The sequence below is a fragment of the Vipera ursinii genome (genome assembly GCF_947247035.1).
Source record: "Vipera ursinii genome assembly, chromosome: 1".
In the NCBI taxonomy this organism is placed as follows: domain Eukaryota; kingdom Metazoa; phylum Chordata; class Lepidosauria; order Squamata; family Viperidae; genus Vipera; species Vipera ursinii.
Genome location: NC_139512.1, coordinates 1,738,673 through 1,764,654, shown reverse-complemented (window position 1 = coordinate 1,764,654; position 25,982 = coordinate 1,738,673). Strand labels below are relative to the sequence as shown.

The 25,982-nt window shown below is 40.8% G+C and overlaps 2 protein-coding genes across 3 annotated transcripts in view; both read left to right on the top strand.

Annotated features, from left to right (window-relative positions):
* The first annotated feature begins 941 nt into the window (after positions 1-941).
* Positions 942-18,409, top strand: LSM4 (LSM4 homolog, U6 small nuclear RNA and mRNA degradation associated). Its single transcript, XM_083349554.1, has 5 exons — positions 942-998; positions 2,371-2,412; positions 12,998-13,096; positions 14,223-14,406; positions 17,172-18,409. Exons 1-5 carry the CDS (start codon positions 996-998, stop codon positions 17,261-17,263), a joined length of 420 nt encoding a protein of 139 aa, XP_083205680.1. The 5' UTR covers positions 942-995; the 3' UTR covers positions 17,264-18,409.
* A 136-nt stretch (positions 18,410-18,545) lies between these two features.
* CIST1 (colon, intestine and stomach enriched 1) overlaps positions 18,546-25,982 on the top strand; it is a 54,325-nt gene continuing 46,888 nt past the window's right edge. Inside the window, exon 1 of one of the 2 annotated variants that reach the window (XM_083349553.1) lies at positions 18,546-20,068. In XM_083349553.1, the coding sequence (XP_083205679.1) occupies positions 20,017-20,068 (52 nt within the window). In that variant the 5' untranslated portion in view covers positions 18,546-20,016. The remainder of the gene's footprint in view (positions 20,069-25,982) is intronic. The other variant, XM_083349549.1, reaches the window with a different exon arrangement.

The window sequence follows — 25,982 nt, the reverse complement described above, 5'->3', positions numbered from 1 at the left end:
GTGCGAGTTGTGATGGGGGTTTCCCGATACTCCCATGTAACACCTCTACTCCGCGAGCTGCATTGGCTTCCGGTTGCCCTCTGGGTGAGATTCAAGGTGCTGGTGATGACCTATAAAGCCCTAAATGGCTTGGGTCCGGGTTATCTGAGGGAACACCTGCTGCTGGCATCAAGCTCCCTTTGTCCAGTGCGCTCCCACAGGGAGGGTCTTCTCAGGGTACCGCCGGTAAGAGATTGCCGGCGGACAACACCCAGGGATAGGGCCTTCTCAGTGGGTGCACCTGCCCTTTGGAACCAGCTGCCAGTGGAGCTTAGGACTGCCCCCAGACCTCGTTCATTCCGCCGGGACCTGAAGACCTGGCTCTTCGAGCTCTCTGGCCCAGGCTGAGAATTTTAATAATTTTAATTTTAACTGGTGTTTTATTTGTTCAGGGACGGATATAATTTTTTTAAACTGTTTTTAACTTTTGTATTTTTTGTTTTAATCACCCTGTAAACCGCCCTGAGTCCTTCGGGAAAGGGCGGTATATAAATATAATAAAATAAATAAATAAATAATAATTTATATACTACTACAGAAACTAGTTTTATTTAAAATTAAATAAACTTTCTTTCTTAATACAGGCAAAAGAAAACACAGAAACTCTCCACAAAAAAAGTTATCTCGCATATGTATGGGATAAGCCCTTGTGCCCAAGCACAGATCATTCCTCGGTCAGAGGGAAACAAGTTCGTAGTTATGGCCTCCGTTGCATTGTGGGTATTATCCTCCTCCCCGCCTCCTACCCCCCCCCCCGCGAGGCTTAAGCTACAGTAGTGATCAAATACTGTACGTCTCCTTTAGGACTGAATTTCAAGAAACTCGACGGAAGCTTCTCATTGGATGTCCGGCACTATATGCTGATTGGCTATAGAGCGAAGCCTTGGCTTAAGGCGGGCGGAAGTGCGGCAGACGGAAGTGGAGGTGGACGTTGCTGTGGCATCGCAGAGAGAAGGATGGTGAGACGCGAATGGGGAAAAGGAGCTAACGGGGAAAATGTTATTTCTGTTTAAGAATAAGAATTAGACTCATTGTTACTTAAGAATAATTAGGGCTCCTTGTTTCAGCACATGCATTTTAAAATAATTTTGCATTGCCTTTAATGAGGCTCGCCCTGAGGCGTGAATTTAGGACTGTCCCTTTGTGGCTATGCTGTTTCGCTCGTGAGTAAAACTCAGTAGTAGCACGAGTTATGTAATTTGAGCCTTTAGGATTGTGGAACTGAAGTAGGGTAAAGTATTAGGGGCTAGCTTGTTTTGTGAGAGAGCAGTTTCTACATGAACCAGGAAAAGAAAATGTTATTAAACTGTAGCTAATTCTCTCAAGTTTATTTTGGTCGATAGCTGTTTGTTTTTATTAATAATAATTAATAATAATAATAATTTTATTTATATATTGTGCTGCTTTTTATTGTTATAAAAGCCTCCAGCGGGAGAATGTCTTTAGAGATAGGTTTAAAGCATCTCAAATAAGTGTTATTCCTTGTTAGGTCTTTAGAGAACCTGCTAACATTACTTTTGATTGTTTTAGGGTTTACTGTGAAATAATGGAGCGATTTTCCTGGAAATATATCCTGCCTTAGCCTAAGCAAGAAGGATGTTGGTGGTTGTAAAGCTAGTCGTCTGTTTATGATGTGGGATTAAATACAATTTTGGTCTGTCCATTGTTCTTAATTTGACTTCTTCCAATTTGGTTTTAGAAATTGAGACTGTTGACCTACTTTTCAAAATATAAAAATGATTATTGGATTAATACCATTATGACTAATGGTATTTTGCAATGAAAGGCACGATCTGTTGGTTTATGGAAAACTTTAGTCTAGCTGCTTAAAGGGAAGTGGTGAAAGAATCTTTTCTTCATAAACGTTAGAGCTGAGAACTTGGTTGAAACTTATTTCCATCTTAAAATACCTCAATTCAACTCTTAAGAATTTATTTGTCAGTGGCTGCTGGCCATGAAAGCCTTGATCTTCAGATCTAGTCCATTTGAAAACTATGTGCTGCTGCTGAACACAATAAAACAAGGGAATTATCTTTCTGTTTTGTTGATACTGTTGTTGGAGATGCTTTGGGGAACCATAATGGGAATAGTCTACAATAGGAAGATGGTTTTTGATCCAGATGAATTTTTATGTTAGGAGCTTGAAATTGGGAGGGAATGAAGCATGCCGTTTCTACTTGTGTTAGGAGCAGGAGGAGCACTTCACAGTGTGAGGCAGTGTCCTGACAAGAGTGACAGCAAATATTGTAAAAAACTACAAGATGAAATTGCTTTGGCAGCTTATTTATATTCTGGGTATGTTTCTCAAGCTATTGAACTTTCTATTTACAGCTTCCACTGTCCTTGCTGAAAACAGCACAGAACCACCCAATGGTAAGTTATCGGACATGGTTATTAGGGTAAAAGTCTGTCTTTTATTTGTAAAGAAAGCTTTTTGGAAGTTCCAAAATACAATTAGTCTTTGACTTATGACCACAATTGAGTCCATCATTTCTGTTGCTAAACAAGACATTTAAGTGAGTTTTGCCCCATTTTACAACCTCTCTTGCCACTTGTCAAGTTGAATCACTGCAGTGGTTAAGTTAGTAACATGACTGTTAAGTGAACATGGCTTCCCCATTGACTTTGCTTGTTGGAAGGTCACAAAAGGGGATCACATCACCCCGGGACACTGCAACCGTCATAAATACGAGTCAGTTGCCAAGCATCTGAATTTTAATCACATGATCATGGGGATGCTGCAATGGTCATAAGTGTGAAAAACAGTCATAAATCACTTTTTTCAGTGCTATTGTAAGTTTGAACGGTTACTAAATGAACTTTTGTTAAGTCGAGGACTACCTGTATTTCCTTTAATTCTTGATGCTTTTTGTGGCTTCCATCTTTGTATATCTTATGCTAGGATCAGAGACTAACCTGCAAGTATTTAATGCTTAGCAAAGCTGTTGTTCCAGTTAGTGTCTAAATGGAAATTTGTTAACAGTGCTTTGATTTTTTTCAAAGGAATAAATTGTATTAATTATTGTACATTATACTTCCATATCTATTGGCCTGTAAAGATTTTCAATAATATAAATATACTGCTAAGCTTGTAAGCCGCCCTGAGTCTTCGGAGAAGGGCGGGATATAAATGGAATTAAAAAAAATATGGAAAGCAATGAATTTATATAAAATACTTTTTAAATGTAAGCACTCTGCATTGATTTTAAACAATGCTTTATATGTTGTATTACAAAATATTATGCTGGGGAATTTAAGATATAAAGATATGTAACATGTAGAAGATCCAATAATACAACTTTTTTAATCTGATCGAAGATGAGAGCAAAGCTTCCAAAATTAATAAAAACCAGAGAAGTGATCTGAAAATGTTAAATTGAAAATACTTTTAATGATATAATATACATTGTAGCTGTTAATTTTCTGAATATCAAACTTGCTCACTTAGTGGCCCATAGGTGGAAAGTTTTCAAATAATAAAGAGTGCTTAATAGTGTGATAGCATGTAGTACGCTAATTTAAGTGGTGTATATTTATTATAACTGATCTTAATTATAATAAAGTCTGTCTGATGCACAGATATTCAAGTGGAACATGATTTTACTCATCTCCTAGTGCCGTGGTGGCGAACGTATGGCATGCGTGCCACAGGTGGCACGCAGAACCCTCTCTGTGGGCACACGCACCATTGCCCCAGTCCTAGGCCTTCAGCTGGGTTTTATAAAACTTGTTCACTTTAAGCCTCCGCTGTTGTGTGCAAAAAAAAAAAGTTCAGTCAATCAATTTCAACTTCTCTTTGGGAAAAAAAAGATCTCACAAAGTTGGAATTGATTGATTGAACTTTTTAGTCCCACCCAGGCTGCCCTTACCACTGCAGCCACGCCCACCTACTGGGCCACGCCCATCTGGCACCAGATGATACATAAGTGGGTTTTGGGTTGCAGTTTAGGCACTCGGTCTCTAAAAGGTTCGCCATCACTGTCCTAGTGCCTTTTTGAAGAGCCATATGTTTAATGATGCCAGAAAACAGAGTAAAGAGGAGATGGTGTGGAATTTGGGAGTAGTTTTCCCAAAGGAGGAAAGCTGTCACTGAGTAAGTTCAAGCCCAGAGTCCCGCAAGATAGCATTCCTTTAGTGTTGAGTCCCCCAGCAAGTCTCCTGTCTGATGGCTAGATGCAGCTTTGGAGGTATGCAAGTCTTTAAAGGTGATGCACAGCACCTTGAATTGCAACTGAAAGCTTTCTTGCAGCCAATATAATTCCTACCAGGCACAGCCAAATAAAACCCCTATATTGGTCCTCACTGCTACTTTTGCTTACAGATAGAGAGTTACAAAATATATAATTGCTGATGAGATACAAAAGCATGCACAGAGTACACAAATCAGTGAAAGCATCTCTCAGGTTCATCAAACCCAACCAACCTTATCATAGTTGTTGTGCATTAATCTACTGTGGTGCTTAAAAGTTTGTGAACCTTTTTGAATTTTCGATATGTAGTTTTGGATTATTTTCCTCAATAAATAAATGGACAAGTGTCGTGTTTTGGACTCATTTGTTTAATTGGGTTCTCTTTGGTTTTAGGAAGTATGGAGAACGCATTATGTTTTATGCAGAAATATTGGAAATTCAAAAGAGTTAACCAGGGCTTTTTTCCTTAAAAAAAAAAGGTGCCGGAATTCTCATCTTGGCGGGGGGGCGGCGCTGCTGTGGTCACGGGCATGAGGGGTGTTGGTGGGCTGTCCCCTGGGGCCGGAGCTGGTGCAGTGGGAGCAGCAGGGCCCGCTCTATATGGCGGGGCTGTGCGGGGTGGAGGCGTGGTGGGCCAGGTGATGCAGTGCAGCCACCTAGGCATGCAGGGTGAGGCGACGGTGGCGCAGGTCCAGCACTGGGTAAGCCACCAGCCTGGCTAACACGGGTGAGCACAAGGAAGGAGTGCACATGGACTCCGCAGAACCCACCTCCCACTCCTTGTCCTCTCTTACTTACCTAGTTGAGATGGTGTAGTTGGGCAGCAGGGAGGGATGCAAACTTCCTGCCAACTCACCTTCGCTGCAGACAACTTGCGGATGCAACGTTTGCTGGCCAGGTCTTTCAGCGCTCTCAGCAGCAATTCCTACTGGCTTTAGAGTAGCATAGCTTGTGGGAGGGAGGGAGTAGCATAGCTTTTGCAAAAGCTTTTTTTTTTATTGAAAAGTTTTAAAATACAGTTTTCCTTTAACAAACCCCCCTTCCCCCTCCCTACTCCCCCCCTACCTCCCCCCAACCTCCCCCCCTCCCCCCCTCCCTCCCCCCCCCTCCCCCCCCCGACTTCCCAGAGCTAAATACAAGGTATATATATATATAAAAAGGCAATCATAAACAACCATATACTAACAACTATAAATTCTAAAATCCATCACTCTCTAGCTTATATAGGATAAAACACACCTTAGCAATATTAAATATATATAAAAAACTAGAATAGAAAAAGAAAAAAAACGAAAGAAGACTTATTCGAATGCTACATAAAACTTCTTAACCCTATACTTGTTCTGGATAAACTCAATCCATCTTCTCCATTCCATAATGTAACGTTCTTGCGAATGATCTTTCAAATAGGCCGAAATCTTCGCCATCTCTGCCAGGTCGGAAACCTTTAAAGTCCACTCTTCTATGGTCGGCAGTTCCTCTTTCTTCCAATATTGACCTATCAAAAGTCTTGCTGCCTAAGTTCAACATCAACTTGGAGTCCACAACTGTAGCGTCAACAATTATTCCCAACAAAAAAAATTGCGCACAAAACTTTATCCTCTGTTTAAAAATCTTCTGCATATTCCACCAGACTTTTATCCAAAAAGCCTTAACCTTTTTACATGTCCACCATATGTGAAAATATGTTGCATCTTCATCACCGCACCTCCAACATTTAGGCTGATAATTCGGATACATACTTGCAAGCTTTTTAGGATCTAAATGCCATCTATAAAACATTTTGTAAAAGTTCTCTCTTAGATTTTGAGCTTGAGTAAATTTTACATTCCTCACCCAAATCTTTTCCCACGTGTCCATTGTAATAACTTCCTGAATGTTTTGGGCCCATTTTATCATACAATCCTTAACAAGCTCTGTTTCTGAATCAATCTCTATCAATGCAAGATATATCCGTTTGATATGTACTGGTCCCTGATTTCTAATTTGCTTTATCAAATTTTCATCAGTCATTGCAAATCCATTTTTCTGGTCTTCTTTCCACCTGGCCCGTAGTTGAATATATTGAAACCAAGTTTGAACAACCTTCTCTTCTCGCAAGAGGCTATATGATTTCAAACACCAAACATTCCTTTCCAGGCTTAAAATTTCCTTGTACGTAGTCACATCATGTTTGAACCCAGCATGTATATTTTCTATTGCGTGTTTTGGAATTGCCCACAATGGTATCTTGCTGCTTAACTTATGTCTATACTTCTTCCAAACTCTCAGCAATGCCTGTCTTAAAATATGCATCCTAAACACAATATCTACCTTCTTATCATACAACAAATATGCATGCCAGCCAAACAACAAATCATGGCCCTCAAGATTTAATAACCTCAATTGCGTCAAATTAATCCAATCACTTATTCCTACTAATGCAGCAGCTTCATAATATAATTTAAAGTTAGGCAATTTAAGGCCACCTCTCTCACGAGTATCCTGCATAATCTTAAGTTTAACTCGTGGCTTTTTCCCTGCCCACACAAATTTATTGATACCACGCTGCCATTCCTCCAAATTAGAATCTTTCTTAAGAATCGGTATCATTTGAAATAAAAATAAAAATTTGGGCAGGACATTCATTTTCACTGCTGCAATCCGTCCCAACAAAGACAATTGCAATTTTTGCCAACTCTCCAATTCTTTTTGAATTTTCCCCCATAGTTTTTCATAATTATTTTTATATAGCTTTGTATTAGAGGGCGACAAAATCACCCCCAAATATTTAACCCTTTTAACAATCTCAAATCCGGTTAATCCTTCTAAGAGAGCCTTCTGTGAAACTGTCATATTTCTAGCCAAAATTTTAGTTTTCTGTGTATTTACTTTAAATCCAGAAACCTTCCCATATTGTGTTATTATCTCCATCAGGTCCACAACAGAGTTCTCTGGCTGGGTCACTGTAACAACCAGATCATCTGCAAATGCTCTCAATCTATAGTCCTGATCTCCAACTTGTATCCCCTTAATTTTTTCCGAGTTCCGAATCTTAACCAATAGTATCTCTAATGTTAACACAAATAACAAGGGCGATAACGGACACCCTTGCCTTGTGCCCTTCTCAATATTACATGCTGCTGTCAGGCTATTGTTAACTATGATTCGGGCAGTTTGTTTTTGATATAATGCCCTAATCGGTTGTAAAATTTTTTCCCCAAAATCCATTTTATCTAAAACTTTCAACAAAAATCGCCAATTCAATTGATCAAAGGCCTTTTCAGCATCTAAAAAGATTAGCGCTGCAGAGATCTGGTTGTGCCTTTCCAAAAACTCTAACACATCAACTATATGTCTCACATTATTTTTCATTTGCCTACCACTAATAAACCCCGTTTGATCCCCATGAATCACCTGTTGCAGAACCCTCATCAGTCTATTAGCCAAAACCTTAGCAAATATCTTATAATCTGTATTTAAAAGCGATATCGGTCTGTAATTTTTAACTTGAGTAGCATCCTGGTCTTCCTTCGGAATCAAAGAGATAAAAGCTGTTCTCCAAGACGGTGGCACCTTTCCCCCCCTCTGAATTGTCTGAAACAGTTCCTTTAACGGCTTTATCATCTCTAATTGTAGATTTTTATAATAGGCCGCAGTCAAGCCATCCGTGCCTGGCGCTTTATCCACCTTCAGTTCCTTAATTGCTGTAAAAATTTCTTCTTCTGTAATCAGTTGATTAATCCCCTCTTTTTGTACTTGCGTAAGAACCGGGATGCTAGCATTCTCCAAGTATTTATCAATATCTTTTACATTAATTTCCTCTTTAGTATATAATTTTGAATAAAAATCCACAAAAGCATCCTTAATAAGATTCTGTTGAAACACAACTCTTCCTTTGTACTCAATCTTATCTATATTAGATGCCCTTTGTCTTTTCCTCAGTCTATAAGCTAACCATCTGCCTGGTTTATTAGCGTTGCAAAAAGTATTATGCCTAGCGAACCGCAGATTGGTCGCCACTTGATCTGCCATTAACTTATCAAATTGTCCTCTTAGCAGTCTAATAGCCTCCTTGATCTTCACATCCTCTGGGTTCAAAATCAAAGCCTTTTCTTTTTCCTTTATTTCATTCTCCAGTTCTTTCCTTCTAGTTTCCACTGCACGTCTATGTCTATTATTCATATATATCAACACCCCTCTCATATAGGCCTTGCTAGCATCCCAAACCATATCCATAGAGGTACCCTTATTCATATTAATCTCAAAAAAATCCTTCATCCGCTGTTTGCATTCTTCCACATTTCTCTGATTTCTAAACAAATTCTCATTTACGCACCACGAGCGCCTATCTCTTTTCTCCTTATCAATCTCCAACCAAACTGGACTGTGGTCAGAGATAGTTCTTGCACAAATCTTCACCTTTTTAGTTCTCAAAAAAAATCATTAGTCAACAAAATAAAATCAATCCTCGAAAAAGATTGGTGTCTGTCAGAATAAAAAGTATAATCCTTCTCCTGCAAGTGTCTCTCACGCCAAATATCTCGCAATTCCAGGTCATCCTTCATTTCAAAAAAAGATTTAGGCAGTCTAGCATGACTTGGAATGCGCTTAAAAGCTCCAGCCTTATCCAACTGTACATCCAAAACACCATTCCAGTCTCCCATAAAAATAAAAGATTTATAATCCAACTGGGTAAGCTTTGTGTGAAGTAAGCTAAAAAAGTCAGCTTGTTGTTGGTTAGGTGCATATAATCCAACTAAAAGCGTCTTTTTACCTTCTAACAACAGCTCAATCATAACATATCTTCCATGCTTATCTGCTTCAATTAAGTCTGCTGTTAAGGCACTTTTAACATAAACAACCACTCCATTTTTCTTATTCTCTGCAGAAGCAACAAATTGCGTACCCAGTCTCGAGTTCAGTAAATGCTTTTGATCCAAAACTCTAATATGCGTTTCTTGCAAACATATAACATCTATCTTAAATTGTTTTAAATATTGAAAAACTTTCTTCCTCTTCTGCGGTGAATTTAGTCCATTAACATTCCAGGTTAGAAATTTAGTTGCCATGCATATCCTCCAAGAGCTCTTGGACCACAGCTTTGATAGGACTAACTTCTTTAGGCTGTGCTCCTCCCACAGCTTGACTATATGTACGTTGTGAAGAATCTGAAGACTTTTGCTGATCTTGTTCCTTTATTTTCTTTGCTCGTTTTAAAGCAGCACGCGTTACTCTTTGCTCTCTAGGATCATCCAAAGAAATTGTAGCTTGATCTCCTCCAGCCCCACTTTCCTCTGTTTCATCCTCTTGATGTTCTCCTTCTCCAGATCCCTTTCCAGCTTCCAGAAGTGTTAATGGGGTTGCTTTTAAGACATTATTGTAGAAATCACGCGCTTGCTTCACAGTAATCAGCCGATACCTTTTACCTTCATGCATCACCATCAGCCCATCTGGAATCTCCCATCTGAACCTTATATCTCTTTGCTTAAGCTCATGCACGAGAAATGTATAGTCCTTCCTTCCCCTTAAAATCCTTGGAGGGATTTCTTTTAAAACCAAGACTGCAAAAGCTTTTTTGTGTGTGTGCAAAAAAAAAAAAGGTGCCGGAACGCCATTCAGAGCGTTCAATGAGAAAAAAAGCCCTGCGTTTATGTTTTAATCTTATGATTTTAAAAAAAATTCTATTGTAAGTTGCCCCAAACCTCGCCATGTGGATTGCATACAAATATTATATAATTGGTAAATAAAGGTAGAACATATGTTAAATATACATCAAATGATAATATGCTTCCCTACAAAGTCAATTCTTGCTCAATGACAAACCAAGGAGTTAACTCGGAAAGGCAAGAGGAAAATCTAGAAGAGGTCTGTGCAACTTGTAGAAGGGAAAGGCCCACACTGATAAATTAAAAATCTTTATGGTCTGCAAAGGAATGCTGGTGGGCTAATCAATGATTTGGTGACTAGAGGAGCATCTACAGTGTTGGAGCTCGTGGTCATGGTAAGCCATGGAGACACTAGGCAACATGACTTTTAGGGCAGTGGTGATCATTTTATTACTTTAAAAAAAAAGTCCAAGGGTGCTTGGCAGGCTGCATGTACAGGCCTGATCTAGAATTTATTTTGGAGCATTCAACCATCTAGAGCAGGCATGTCAAACTCATTTTGTTTGAGGCAACTTCTTATAAAAGAATTGCCATTAATTTGTTTTAATAAAATAATTTAAATCAATTTTTCACTTGATTTCAAATTAAATGAATTATGTTGGTTGACAATGAGATTTTTTTTAGTACAATTGCCAAATGCAATAAACTGGTTTTAGGTATATGTTACTGGAAGGAAAAAGCAATCCCTGCTGCGTTACTGATCCCAGAGAAGCATTTGCATGTATGCAGGTATCCTTAGGGTGCCATAGTTATGGATGAGAAATATTGGTTGCAAAGTTGGCATTTCTGGATGTAATACAGATATTTTGGACTTACTTTTGTTTCTTTGCATGTTTGATATTTTTAAAAAGGCATATGCTACTGACTTCACTTATGCACATATGTAACATCTTTTGCTAGAATACATGACCACTGCTTTTCCAGAATGTGAAAAGTGAAAGATTGTGACTAAACAAAATTTTAATATACAGATAATACCACCAGAAATTATTTTAGCCTTTCTAGCATCAGCTAAATTAAATGAATTATATTTGAGGGAACACCTGCTGCCGGCATCAAGCTCCCTTCGTCCTGTGCGCTCCCACAGGGAGGGCCTTCTCAGGGTACCGCTGGCAAAAGATTGCCAGCGGGTAACACCCAGGGGGAGGGCCTTTTCTGTGTGTGCGCCTGCCCTTAGGAACCAGGTGCCCGTAGAGCTCAGGACTGCCCCTGACCTTCGTTCATTCTGCCGGGACCTGAAGACCTGGCTTTTTGAGCTTTCCGGCCAGGACTGAGAATTTTAATTGTAACTTTATTTTAATTGGGTTTTAATTGGAGTTTAACAGGGGTTATTTTATTCAAGGACTAAATTTAATTATTTTAATTGTTCTTAACTTTTGTAATTTGTATTGTTATTTTAAATTCCTTGTGAACCGCCCTGAGTCCTACGGAAGAAGGGCAGTATATAAGTCCAATAAACATAAACATAAATTAGACATATTACATTGAGAAAAATGTTTCTCATTTCTTTCCTGTTACCTTTATGTAATCATCATTGCAGAGATGTTAACATAGGAAATAGATTATTTTGTTATCTAATTTTACCTTCCAAAAGACAGAAGCAGATGAAAAATCTGAGGTTCTTTCCTGTTGGCTTTTTTGAATTAGCTGCTTTAGATTCTAAAAGTTTAGTTCCTAAAAAAGTAACCCTGTAAATAATTTTAATGTCCTCCTCTAGTGCAGGGGTAGGCAACCTTGGCTCTTTTATGACTCATGGACTTCAACTCCCAGAATTCCTGAGCCAGCATGGCTCAGTTTGGAAACTTCTCCCTTTTCCCTCATCATGGCTGGCTCAGGATTTCTGGAAGTTGAAGTCCACGAGTCATAAAAAAGAGCCAAGATTGCCTCGCCCTGCAGTAGGCTTAGGAAAGCCAATAGAGGGAGCTTTTTTTTTTTTTTTTTTTGGCAAAAAAAGGTGCCGGAACGCCGTTCTGAGCGTTCTATGAAAAAAGAGCCCTGGAGTTAACAAACTTTTAACAACCACTAAATGAGATGCACAGTTCTATGTATACATGGATATTCACTGGGCCCGATGCTATTTTGTGCCAGCATTCCAATTTCCAGATGTTCCCATCCACTCTGAAGTAACGACAAGAGCTAGGCTGAAAAATTACTATTTAAAAATCCAATTGCAGTAGGGTGAAACAGTCAAACCACTCAAAGTTACAGTACACGTGGCCTAAATGTTTCCTGAAGAAAAGTTCCCAAAGAAGCTTCTTTGGATGAGGAACTGAAGAAGCTTCTTGGATGAGAAGTGAAATATGTCTTCAAGGAAAAACAAAATCCAGCTGCCTTTTGAAAAAAATACACCCTTGGTTCATGTGGCCTATTTTGTCTCAGGACTGGAACATTCAAAAAAGTGGTTCTGAAGTCACCCCTCTAATTAAATGCTCCTATGAAACTGAATTCACTGGGTGAAAAAAATGCATTTGTCAAGAGAAAAACTAATTGGAATCCTCCCCAGTTATGGGGTGGGTGGGGCTGGCAGACAAATAGAATTTGAAATAGTGTGCAAAAGTTTTTTGATAACAGTATTCTTTTAAACTTAGGTAAGATTTGTACATGTTAAATGATTATGACGATGGTATTATCCAATCAGTCGTGTCTTGACTCTTGGCGAATCTGTCGGCCAGGTCTCTCCCCATGTTCCAGTCTTGCACTACTTGAGTTTCTCTATGCTCTGGCTGGTGTCAGCTTGGGTAGTGTCCATGTTCTTTGGCAGCCTGGTTTCCTTTTACCGCTAACTCTTCCAGGCCTAAATGCTTTCTTCAGTAAATTCCCCTGGATGACATGGCCAAAATAAGCGAGACGCAGTTTTGTGATTTTTTTGCCTTCTAGTGATATGTCTGGTGTTATGCGCTCCAGTACTTACTTGTTAAATATTTTCATCAAATAACTGTGGTGCCTAACTCTGAAAGGCAATAGCTTATTGGATATGTTGTATGTATGTATGGAGGAAATAGCAATGGGCGAGGAAGAAAACAGGTTTTTGTTTTATGAGAATGAACTACTATTTCTTAATGGAATTACACTACTGTACTCTCCGTTGATCTTATTATATTGCCTGTTTTGCTTTTTCAGCTGGTGGAACTCAAAAATGGTGAAACTTACAATGGTCACTTGGTTAGCTGTGATAACTGGATGAACATCAATCTTCGAGAAGTTATTTGCACATCGAGGGTAAGGGCAGCTGCTATGCTTTTCTGCTGTGGACGATGGCTGCCAGTTTTGACAAAGTAGGAGGACAGAAAGGAAATCAGAAGAACGATCGTGTAGAAAACATTTATATAGGCTTTAGGAATTGCTTGTACTTTGACCTGTGTTACTGCAGTTAAGCAAATCACCATGGTCATTAAATGAATCAAACCTGACTTTCCCCATCAATTTTGCTTGTGAGAAGCTGGCTGAGAAAATCACCAATGCAATCAGGTGCCACCAGGACACTGGAAACATCATAAATGCCAGTTGCCAAGGTCCAAATTTTGATCATGTGACCACAGAGGCAGTGCAACAGTTGTGTGGCCCAATTGTAATCAATTTTTTCAGTGCCATGTTAACTTTGAAAGGTCATTAAGCAAAAATTACTACTTTCTAAACTCAATCTTGGTGATCTGATGTCTGTTTCTAAATATTTTATATTTGCTAGTTGCCCACCAGATGGTGCTGTCAGCCTGACTTCTTTCTCCAGATACCAAATTGGTTGGGCCTTGACAGCCTTTTAGGAAATAAAAACTTTTTGCTTCTTAACAGAGAGAAATTTGAGAGGGAAAAACAATATTTGATTCACAAACAATGGGAAGGCAGTGAAAATTCTCCCTATTAAACTCTTAAAATAACTTTTATAGGTGCTTTAAGCCATTTTTTAATATGATTAAAAAGAACTTTTGACATACGTCTGACATACTGAATATTATTTTTGAAGATTTCTTTAAAAATTGGGTCTATCTTTCCAGGATCCTGATTTTTAATCAGACTGTTGTTCTGTAAAATGATAAGGAATAAATAAATCTAAGATAAAATAGATAAGATAAATTAACCTTTATTGTCCTTTTTTTACTGTGAGCATAAATTTCATAAAAATGAAATTTTGCTGCCTGCTCTCAAAAGAAAGTGTATAAAATCACTGTCCTTTTTGAATACATAGCGGAAGAAGGAAACGAGAGAGTTCACAAGGTTGATGCTATATGGAAACAAACTGAATCTCGATGTCCTGCTTTTAATATAATCCAAAATCCAAAATCCAGGCTGCTGAGAGTAACAACAGTCTGAGGCTTCATCCTTCTTCCTCGTGTATTTTGTTGGAAAGGATGGAGACAAATTCTGGAGGATGCCTGAATGTTACATCCGTGGCAGCACCATCAAATACCTGCGTATTCCTGATGAGATCATTGACATGGTGAAAGAAGAAGTGGTCTCCAAAGGCCGTGGCCGTGGCGGGATGCAGCAACAGAAGCAGCAGAAAGGACGTGGCATCGGTGGCACGGGGCGAGGCAAGTCCTCTTTTTAAAATCTTGGGAAGGAGTTGATCATTAAAATCACGACACTTGGAGCAGTGGGATTGAAAACTTCCTGAGCGATCCCATTCAAACTCTTCACTAAGCCAGCATGTGTGGCTTTTAGATAGGATTTTGTTTGAAGCCAGATCATGGTTTATTTAGGAAATCCTGGCTAAATTAAGCCCGACTAAGAAAAGGTATGAATCTCACCTCACTGTTTCGGTAGGAGCTTAGCTCTATGGCAGGAATGGTGAAGCAAACTCTACAGCTATTCAGGCTCTGGCCAATGTAAGGAATTGGGTTGGTATCCCCTTGCTTCAGTTTTTGTAGCAAAGTGTAGGACACAGCCTTCCAGTAAGCCTTAGTATCCTAGCTGATGTTAACATCTGGAATATACTACATTTCAGCTCTTTAGTCCTGGGGCAGTTGTCAGTAGAGGTGGAGCGTTCTGTTAATACTCCTCAGAAGGTCTCCATGAATACTAAAGTCATCTCGCAGCCTTTCTTACATTGTGAATTCCATAAGTGAGATGCTATGTGAAGTTCCTTTTCATCTGCCCTGCTGCCAGCAGTTTATCAAATTATCATAATTTGAAGAGGAGGGAAACCTCTCTATCTGCTCCTTCCTCTGAATTATCTGTATCCCTCTGTGTTTCCTCAGAATGAGGAGACTGAGAGGGCAAAACAATGTTCTTCCAGTTGTCATAATTAGTTCCCCCCCCCCCATATGCAGTAAGTTTCAAGGCAGAGTACTTTCCTGCCTTTTTGTTAGCTACTTGTAATTGGCATAAGAATTGTTTAAAAGATAAATCATTAGTATCCTTGAAGTTTAACTCAAAAGGTCTTCTCTGGAAGCATTTGGAAGAGTACACTCCTGGGAGATTAAACGAACAGTAACTCTCAATGGCCCTGAGAATTTGGTTTGATCTCCCAAGCTCTCATCAATCAGTGGAATAGCCTACCTCCAGAAGTGGCGGGTGCTCCATCACTGGAGGTTTTTAAGAAGGGACTGGGCAGCCATTTGTCCAGAATGGTATAGGGTGCTTGAGCAGGAGGTTGGACTAGAAGACCTCCAAGGTCCCTTCCAACCTTATCATTCTATGTTCTGCTTTCCAGAGTAGTAACTTTGCTGTATTGTGCCTACAAAGTGTTATTGTAAGTGTGCCTCCAGCTAGTCAATTCCTTCAGACCTAGCCAGAGTTCAGAGAGATTCTTCAGTAACCTGGCTTATGGTCTTTTAAACATTCTGGGAATCCCACATTTGCAAGGTGAATAAGGGTAGCATCCACAAGGTTTTTTGCCTGGCACTTGCTGAAAGGTAAATTTCATCAAGTCTTCTATATCCAGACATCTTAGGGAAAGTTCTTAAACACCACAAAATACAGGTGGTTTGCCGTTACCAACGGACATTTAATAACTATTGCTTCAGCTGTCCAATATTCACTTAAAGATGAATATTAGATCTTTAGGTCTACTGACCCCTATTTTTCTTTTTCTTTTTTTCCTTTTTTTTAACATTCAATTTTATTTTCCCATTTCTTCCACAAACAAGTCAACAAATATATCGCCATACATAAATACATACACGTAAGTTTGGGTGCTGCTCGTCCATTTCCCCTTTCACTGTATCCACCCTCCTTCTCTCTCTTCCCTCTTCTCTACTTACTTTCTCCCTTTCTCCTTTCTTTCCTACTTCCCTCTTCTTCCTCTCCTCTCCTCTTTCCCTCACCACTCCCCTCCCGTTTCTCCCCACTTCTCCTCCTCTTTCCCTCCAACCTTCCTACTTCCTTCCCCCCTCTTCTACTCTCTTCCCTCTCTCCTCTCCTTTCTTCCCTCCCATTCCTCTTCCGATACAGTTCAGGGCTGATGTCCGAGCAGCTCCTCTCCCTGGATTTTCAGTGTCTATATTAGGTATGATAATATCCTTATCTCCTCATTTTTCTTCCATCTAAATTAGTGTTAACCCCTAACCCCTATTTTTCCATGACGGTTAAAAACCTGCTAAATGGCATTCTATTCTGAATACCAAAGGTGAGGGCAAGTTGAAGGAGGCAGTGGTTTATGGGTTTCTTTAGCCTGGATGCGTATTTCTTGCACCTATTGGCAACAAGTTGCTGGATTGCTTGGTCCAGCAGGGTTAATCCTACATGCTAAGTGCTGGCCTAGAAACCAGGAGACAGTGAGTTCTAGTCCTGCCTTAGGTATGAAAGCAGCTGGGTGAGTTTGGGCCAGTCACTCTCTTTCAACCCAACCCACCTTACAGGGTTGTTGCAGGGAAAATAGGAAAAGGAAGGAATATTTATACCTGCTGCCTTAACTTATAAAGTAATAAAGGTGTGATAAAAAATTTAATAAATGCAATTTAAGTGGCTTATTCAGCAACCCGTTGTTAAACCAAGCACCTGAACATTGACACAGTGTCCGTCAGTACTGGTCATGAAAACAGAGATTGATCTCAGAGAGCTCCGGTTGATAAAACAGTTGCTCAGCATGGTGTGTAACGTGAGTGGAATTGCCTCCCAAGTCCAGAGGCTCCCAACCTTTTGGGCACCAGGGACCAGTTCCATGGAGAAAGGTTTTTTCCACGGATCGGGGAGTGCGTGGTTTTGTGTGCTGCTTGCATCCCACAGATGGGGCTTGGCTTGTTTGTGTGGACTGGGTGTTGGCATGCCACGGACTGGGGTGGTGGGGGTGGGGGGTTGGTCACCCCTGCTCCAAGCCCCTCCCTTCTGGAGATAATCCTTCCCTTTCCGTTTACAGGAGTATTTGGAGGTCGCGGTCGAGGAGGAGTCCCAGGCAGTGGCCGAGGACAGCAAGAAAAGAAGCCAGGAAGACAAGCAGCGAAGCAGTGAGAAGCTGAACTGTGGCCAGGAAGTGCTCAGCGCCCAAATGGCTGTGCCATTTGGGACACATTGGTTTGCTGTCTCCTCGTAACAAAACAAGAGTTGTAATTTTTTTTTTAAAAAAATGTGAATAACTGGGATATTGGACATCTTAGGAGGGGTTTACAGGTGTCTTACCACTCAAGCACGTAGCTTGTCCTCTGTTTTGAGTGGGTACCGATGGAGAGTGCTCAACTGGCTCCCCTCTCCTCGAAATGACTACGGTAAAATGAATAGCTTAGGCCGGTTTCACATTTTTTTTTTGAAATTGGAGAGATAACGTGCAGTTTTTGCGTGAGCAGTTTCATTCTAATTGATAAACCACGAAAAGCATTTAAGCAAGCAAAAAAAAAAAACTTGATTGTGTTGTGCAGAAGATTTGCCATCCTGGGTTCTTGGTAGCCAAAAGGTCCCAGAAATTAGCAGCTGGAGAGTGAATGTTGTTGTTTTTTTTCCCCCTCCTAGCTGAGGAGAAGAATTAAAGCAATGAAACAGCTTTCCTCGCAATCTTTTTATTGCCTAGCGAGATCTTTTTTTTTTTAAGGATTGGGCTACTCTGAAGAGGGAATTAGCTCTACAACAACTTCACCTTTCCAATGTTTACTTTTTCACCCAGTTTCAGAAATGATACCTTCGGTGACTTACAGAGACTATTTTCAGGGCTGAATTTCTGTTTTAAACAACTGAAATGTGGCCTCCTTTGCCCACTTGAAGTAGCTTTTCTGTAGCCCCAAATGAGAATGTCCGTAACCCATGGCGAGCCTCAAACTAAGGCAAGATTTAGAAAAAGCTGTAGTTCAAATGACTGGGTCCAGAGGCTGGGCTCCATCCGTTCTGACTAACTTTTCTAGCGATCCACACAGGAAGTGAAATTTCACAAGTTCCACCCATAGGCTTCAAAGTGTCCTAAATGGAATTAGATGCCTCAGCTGTAGAGGGTGAAGACTGGATTTCAGATGACACTTTTGAAAATACCATTTTAAAAGCAGCACTTAACACTGCCCGTTAGTCAGTACTGAGAGGGGAAAAACAGCTGCAATATTTTGGGTAAAAACATTTTTACACATTTTTGGCCTCTGCTGTCTGTTACAGGTGGAATAAAGTTTTATTTGCTAATGTGTGTGTATGTTTTAGAAAAAGGAGGTGGTGGGTATGTTAATGAGGGGCACTGTAGAACTCTTCTCCAGATATAATAATCACACTCAAGAACAGGCAAACTCCCTTTTTCTGGCATGTGTTAGATTTCTTCTCTTGCATGCAGCATCTTTTTTCTCTTGTGTAGATCTTGTTTTGCTTTCTACCTTTGAAACTCAAGTGAATGTTGTCTTGTTTTTGAGGCCTTTATTTTTCTTCATTAGGAAAATGGGACTGCACCTTTTCTTACAGATTGGAAGGATAGGATTCATGTCATTTGGAAGTCTATTTGCTATGAAAGTTATTACGGGTAGTCCTCAATTGATGACCAATCACTTAGTGATCATTTGAAGTTAAGACGGACGGACACACACCCCTCAACTCCAAAGGTTTTTATGTCCCGGATTTGAAGGTCCATGGCTGCTCTCCTCCCCACCACCAACACATTCACTTGATTGCATTTTGGGCACTCAGGAACTAGCCTGCATTTACAGCCGTCTGCAGCATCTTGGCATTGATGTGACCACGATAGGCAACATTTATTTGCCAGAAATCAGCACGTACCTCTGGTTTCTGGCAAAAAACGCCCATTGAGGACAATGGGTTTGCTTAATGACAAAAATGTTAAACGTGGGTTGGTCATGAGTGTCTTAACAACCGACATGACATGCAATAGCACCTAGACTTATATACCGCTTCAAAGTGCTTTACTGCCCTCTCTAAGCAGTTTTACAGAGTCAGCATATTTCTCACACACACAACCAAACCAATCTGGGTCCTCATTTTACCAACCTCGGAAGGATGGAAGGCCGAGTCAACCTTGAGCCGGTCAGGATCAAACTGCTGGCAGTGAGCAGAATTAGCCTGCAGTACTGCATTCTAACCACTGTGCCAGCACAGCTCATAATGAAATTCCATACCACTACAGTTATAAGTTGAGGACCTACCTATATATGACTGAGGGCGGGGGGAGGAGGGAAGGGCAAATGCAAATAGTGATTCCATACGGCCTCTCCCGTAAGCAAACTGCACATGGTATGACCCTCAAGGAAAACCAGCTTCTCTGTTGCTCTTTCCATGACTCTTGTAAACAGACAGTTGGCCTTTTGTTTGGGGGGCAGGTGCCCCCCCCCAGAGCACTTCCTTCAGACTTGCTTCTGCAGGCCTGCATTGGCTCAGCTGTGCGGTGACTCACTCCCTCACTCCCCAGGTCTGCGTCTAGAATAGCTGCACACGAGGAGGAGCTGTGCAAATACTTTGAAGCCTGCGTTAAGTAACTAAAAATAATCATGTCTCAATCCTTCCCTCCCTCTTTTATTTTTTATTAATGTTGTTCTTCCTCTCCTGATGCATTGTGGTTAGCCGCCACAGCCTAAAAGCCTTCAGGCTGTGCTCCAAGGAAACTGCAGTTTGAAAATACACTTGGAAAGCTCACCCTGAATCCTGGAGTCCAGCAGGAGAGAGAGTTCTGCCCTTAACTCTCGGCACCTGCTCAGCCTCAACAGTTTTGCTGGTCATGATGAGATGCCCACAGAAGGAGCAGGGGGATGCTGCTGTACACAAGGAGGCCACCCACTTAAATCAAGGAGATGTTGTCCAGGCCATCTACACCCAGGAAGAAGCCTTGCTTGGCCATTTCAAGTATCTTTCATTTTATTTTTTATCATTGGCCAGGCCAGATGTAACAAGTTCCTTAAAAAGTACTTTCCTTTGTTGAGACTCCAGCAACTGATAATTCAGATGCAAAGTACATTTAGCTATTAAGATTTTTAAAAGGCTCCGAAGATAAAATGTTGAGTAGAGTTGGATTTTTTCCCTAGCACTCCCTGTGTTCCCAAATCTTGTTCATAGCAGTGAGTACAGGTAGCCTTTGCTTTTACAATGGTTCGTTTGGTGACCGTTCAAAGTTACAACAGTACTGAAAAAGTCACATGACCCTTTTTCACACTTACGACCAGTGGTGGAATTCAGCCGGTTCACACCAGTTCGGCAGAACCAGTAGCTAATTTTTTGTTGCCCAGGCCCAGAATGGACTTCTGGAAGCGGCATCCACATAGAGAACCGGTTGTTCACATATTTGAATCCCACCTCCTCTTATGACCATTGCAGCGTCCCCGTATCATGTGATCAAAATTCCGATGCTTATCAACTGACATGCACAAACAAGCCGCTAGGCCCGTGTGACACTGGTGGCAGTGCTAGCACACCCATGCATGCGCAAATGGGGTTCCTAGTGCTTGCGCGGTGGCTGTATCAAGAGTAGGGTAGGCTTGTCAGCTATTCCTGCGGCCTGGTGGCCAACAGGTTGGGGAGCCCTGCAGTAGTGGACAGCCGTCTGGACAGCCTGTGTCAAGCCAACACTCTTCCCAGCTTCTAACTTGAGATGGGGAGAAACAGAGCTCTAACAACTTGAGTAAAGAAAGATGCATTTACACCAGGAAAAGGTTGGAGATCTGGTCAAGAGTGCATTTCTGTCTTGCCAATCCAAAAACTGGATTTAACTGTCCCAGAAGGATTTATTGACCACCCCCAGGCCAATCAGATAACCGGGTGACCTTAGGGACCCCTCCTAAGTGCTGCATTACTTGAGCAGCCTTCCCATGTAAGTCCATCCATGTTGTGCTCTTAACCTTGAATGTGTGCATCTTAAATCAAAGGGATGACTAAGAGCACACCCAGCTCTTTTATACCCAGTTCTAAGTATAGTGCAGTAGTTGGCTAAATGTCAGCTGAGTACAAGCTCCAATAACTTTTAGGGCTGGTACTGAACTGGAGGGACGCTGAGCTTTGAAAGGCAATGGTGTATATGACATGGCATCCTTTGGCTTTGAACAAAAAAAAAACCCTTTAGATTCATAGGTTTCCCTTTGGAGATTCACACCAGATTATTACTGGAACAATAAATGGGAAATACAGTAGAGCTTTAGTTAAACTGCCCTAGAAAATTTTGAAGGATGATGTGAAAATCATTTGAAAGAGAAACGTGGAAACTTGAATTTCTGAATTGTTGTTTTTCTTCACAACTCCCCACACCAAAATTTAAAAGCAGCATTTTTAAACATCCCTTTTAATTCCAAAGTGCAGTAGGTGTGGCCTGAATATATGCTGTCAGCTGCTGTTTAAAGGTCTTAGAGAGAAGGAGTGCAGATATTTAATCTATTACCCAATTTTTAGCTCTCATGCTTTCTGACCCAGAGAATTTGTAAGAATTGATTAACTAATTCATTTGCTCTTGTCTTAACTTTACTATGGTATTAATCAGTTTTGAATCAGACTTTAAAATGTTGCATATTTTATTTGTGTTATCGCATTCGTGAGCGACAATCCAACATCCATAAATACAGTAAGAAAAGCATATGGGATTTTGGTCTGATGGCCCAATAGGAAACTTTTTAAGAAGGACACAACATTGATTGTGAGTTGGAAGTACTTGCTACCTTTTGGTAACTTTTTGAAAATACATTTTAAAAATAAAAAAATATCATGGTCTTAATTACCCAGATTTATTTTGCATGTATTAAAGTTAAAAATTACAAACCGCTGTACAGGTAAGTCTTTGACTTAAGACAGAATTTCCATTGCTAAACAAGGAGATTGTTAAGTGAGCTACGCCTGATTTTATGAATCGAATACTTTATTTGGCCAAGTGTGATTAGACGCACAAGGAATTTGTCTCTGGTGCAGAAGCTGCAAAGCAACAGAATAATAGTACCAATAAGAGGGGAATGAACTTTTTTGCCATGCTTGTTAGGTGAATCAGTGCAGTCATTAAGCGAGTCTGACTTCCCCAATTAACATTGCCTGTTGGAAGCCAGCTGGGAAGCTCCCAAAAGCAACCAAATGACCCCCGGGGGAAGCTGTGGTTATCATAAATACACACTGGTTGCCGCCAAAATTTTATCATGTGACTGTGAGGATGTGGCAATGGTTGTAAGCGTGAGGACTGGTTGTAAGTTACCTTTTTGACTGCCATCTGACTGCCATTCACTATGTGAATGGTTACAAATTGAGGACCACCTCAAATGGGCCAACAATGTGTTAGAACTTTGTGTCTGTGTGTGTATAAAGCCCTCTACAAAATTCTGGATCCCCAAACCATCCCAGCTCCTGGCAATACTTGATCCCAAGATGTCCCTATGGCTTCAACAGAACCTGGTTGCCTTAGACACCAGCACCAATGATTGCCAAGATTTTTGAAGGGGGGGGCTTGAGCTGGAAATGACTTAATTACCAGGTGCCTGTGCAATTAAAACTAGAATTCTGACTGGAGCGGGGCTGGATTTCTCTCTCTCCCAGCAGAACTGCTGTCATCCCTGGCAACAATCCAGGAGAGAGGCCTGCAAAAGATTAAAGGCCCTGGAAGCTGTTTTTTTCTTAACCCCCTCCACTGGGAGGGAGGGAGAGAGGGAGGGGGCTGGTGCAACATGTGCAAAGGGAGGCCCCAGGCTGGGAGCAAATCTGCCATCGTGAGGGGCTCCTTGAAAACGGGCACCAGGATACAGTCTATTGGGCTGGAACACACACGTCCATTTCCAATCTGAATACCTTAATGTGGGAGATCCCACATTAAAAGGAGGCTCACGCTTCTGCCACAGCAATTGGGACCCTCCCCAAACCTCTAAGACAAGCTATGGGTGTGCACCGCAAGTCACAAAATTTTAATGGTGGCCTCTGGTTCAGGCTACCTTACTTAGCATTGTCTTTCCACAAAGCTCGCCAACCTATGATTAACAACGCAGAAGGATCACAAACATGTAAACCAGTGGTGGCGAACCTTTTAGAGACCGAGTGCCCAAACTGCAACCCAAAACCCACTTATGTATCATCGGGTGCCGGGTGGGCGTGGCCCTTTGGGTGGGCGTGGCTGCAGTGGTAGGTGCAGACTGGGTGGGACTAAAAAGTTCAATCAATTCCAACTTTGCGAGAACTTTTTTTTTCCCCAAGAGAAGTTGAAATTGATTAATTGAACCTTTTTGGGGGGTACATGGCGGCGGAGGCCTAAAGCGAAAAGGTTTTATAAAACCCAGCTGAAGGCCTAAGACTGGGGAGATGGCATGCGTGCCCACAGAGAGGGCTCTGCATGCCACCTGTGGCACCCGTGCCATAGGTTCGCCACCACCGATGTAAACTCTGAAAGATAACAAATGCCTCTCGATCAAGTTTTGACATATATTTATCCTGCATATTCATAAAACTTTTGCAGAGTTCCAACAGCCTCATTTTCCATTTCTAACTTCCCCATGTTCCTTCCCTTTAAGCTTTTTTTCTTTATCAAACAAAAATAAATCTGATGAGAAGCACAAGGGATGCGTAATAGTGTAAGATCACTGTAGGAGGCTAACCAGTCCTATTCAAGAATAAAACATGAACAGACGACCACATGGGCAAAGGAAGGTCTGGGAAAGCTGGTAACGTTGACAAGCAATACACAAATTTTAGAGGTTGCTTTAACTGTTCAAGCTTTCTGTAAGGTCCAGCTAAGTATGTATAAATAGCCACACCATTAGAACAAGACTCACAAATGGGACATTTCTAGGTTGGGAAGGCAAGGAAATGGTACAGTATCTTCTTTTTGCTAGCTAAACACCAGTGCAGGTATATTTTCTGGAGGGGGTGGGGTAGGGGACTGTTTTGTATCACATGGAAAGTCTGAACCTGTCTGTCCAGCCACAAAACCTGTCTTAGCTCACTAATTATGGGGTAGCTGGTATTTTCCCCAGAACAAGGGGTGGAGCCTGGGAAGGCTTCATTTAGGACTTAGGACTTCCTTGCCCTAAATGGGCCAGTCTTGCCTGCGTCTGTAACTCTTTATTCTCTATAGGTGGAAAAATACTCCAAATGGCATAGAACTGTGTTGGATCTATTTATCTTCCCCATCTCCTCACCTCCACCCCTTTGGAATGGAAAGATGGGGAGAAAGATGTGTGTCTTTTGGAACAAAGAAGATCTGCAGGTTTTTAGAGATAATGTGTCCCACCCAAGAATTTGATAATCCTGCAACCTGTTAAGAGATTATGGCCATCTTTTATTCAGGCTTCTCTCTGTAAATTATAATAATTATGACACACCTCTTACAAGTAAACTTTAATTTTTCCATGCACTCTTTCAAATAAAATCTGACATATCTACCCTGGGATCATATGTTGAAAGGGACTACTGACTCAGTTGCTTCTCAACCTCAACAATTTAAAATGGATGGACTTCAACTTGAAAGATGGGACTTGAAATCCCATCTTAAGCTTTTGAGGTTGAAGAACACTGATCTAATCCATCAACATGGACTAATCTATGCCATACCATGGCTGCCCTTACATATCACCAAGACTTTATAAACTATGGTTTATGGTTTAGTATGATATGGATTAGTTGTGGCTTATTCAACAAACTGCTGTACACAGGATGTATAAAAGGTGTATCCAAGATAAATAGAATAACAGAATTGTAAGGGACCTTGGAAGTCTTCTAGTCCAACCCCCTGCTCAGGCAGGAAACCCTATACCATTTCAGACAAATGGTTCTCCAATCTCTTAAAAACTTCGTGTTGGAGCACCCACAACTTCTGGAGGCAGGTTGTTCCACTGATTAATTGTTCTAACTGTCAGGAAGTTTCTCCTTAGTTCTAGGCTGCTTCTCTCTGGTTAGTTTCCATCCATTGCTTCTTGTCCTGCCTTCAGGCGCTTTGGAGAATAGCTTGACTCCCTCTTCTTTGTGGCAGCCCCTGAAATATTGGAACACTGCTATCATGTCACCCCTAGTCCTTCTCTTCATTAAACTAGACATAACCAATTCCAGCAACTGTCCCCTGATCATCTTTATTTATTTCTTATTTATTAGTTGAATTTATATACCGCCCTATTCCTATTTGTTGCTCTTCTCTGCACTATTTCTAGAATCTCAACATCTTTTTTACAATGAAATTCTCATCTCTGATTGGTATGTGAAATGAATGGAATAAAATCTGAGCCCTATTTTGTCTACTCCAATTCTGGAGAGAAAATGTTTTGTCCAGATGCTGAGCTACAATTTTGAGCATCCCTTACCATTTCTTATTTTCATTAGGGCTGCTAACATCTGACAAACCACAGTATCCCCATGCCTAGATTGCTTACAGGATTCTCTTTTCCCAAGAATGTTTTCACAAGTAAGGGACATAAATGATGCTTTAAAATAAAATAAAATTATTGCTTAACACTTTTCTGTCAATTTTCATGGTTGCTCAGCACAGATCATATCCAGCACCAGCATATAAACAAACAAATACCAGCTAGCAGTATATTACGTATTTATTAGTATTTTAAACCTGTTGTTCCTCTAATGTAATGTTTCTCAACCTTGGCAACTTTAAGGTTTGTGCATTTCAACTGCTGGCTGGGGAATCCTGGGAGTTGAAGTCCACACATCTTAAAGTTGCCAAGGTTGAGAAACAAAGGCAAGGTTGGAAATCCTGAAGACAACTAGATGTGGCTGCATTATACAAATTTCTATATTTATTTATTTATTTATTAATTTAATTTATATACCGCCCTTCTCCCAGGGGACTCAGGGCGGTGAACAG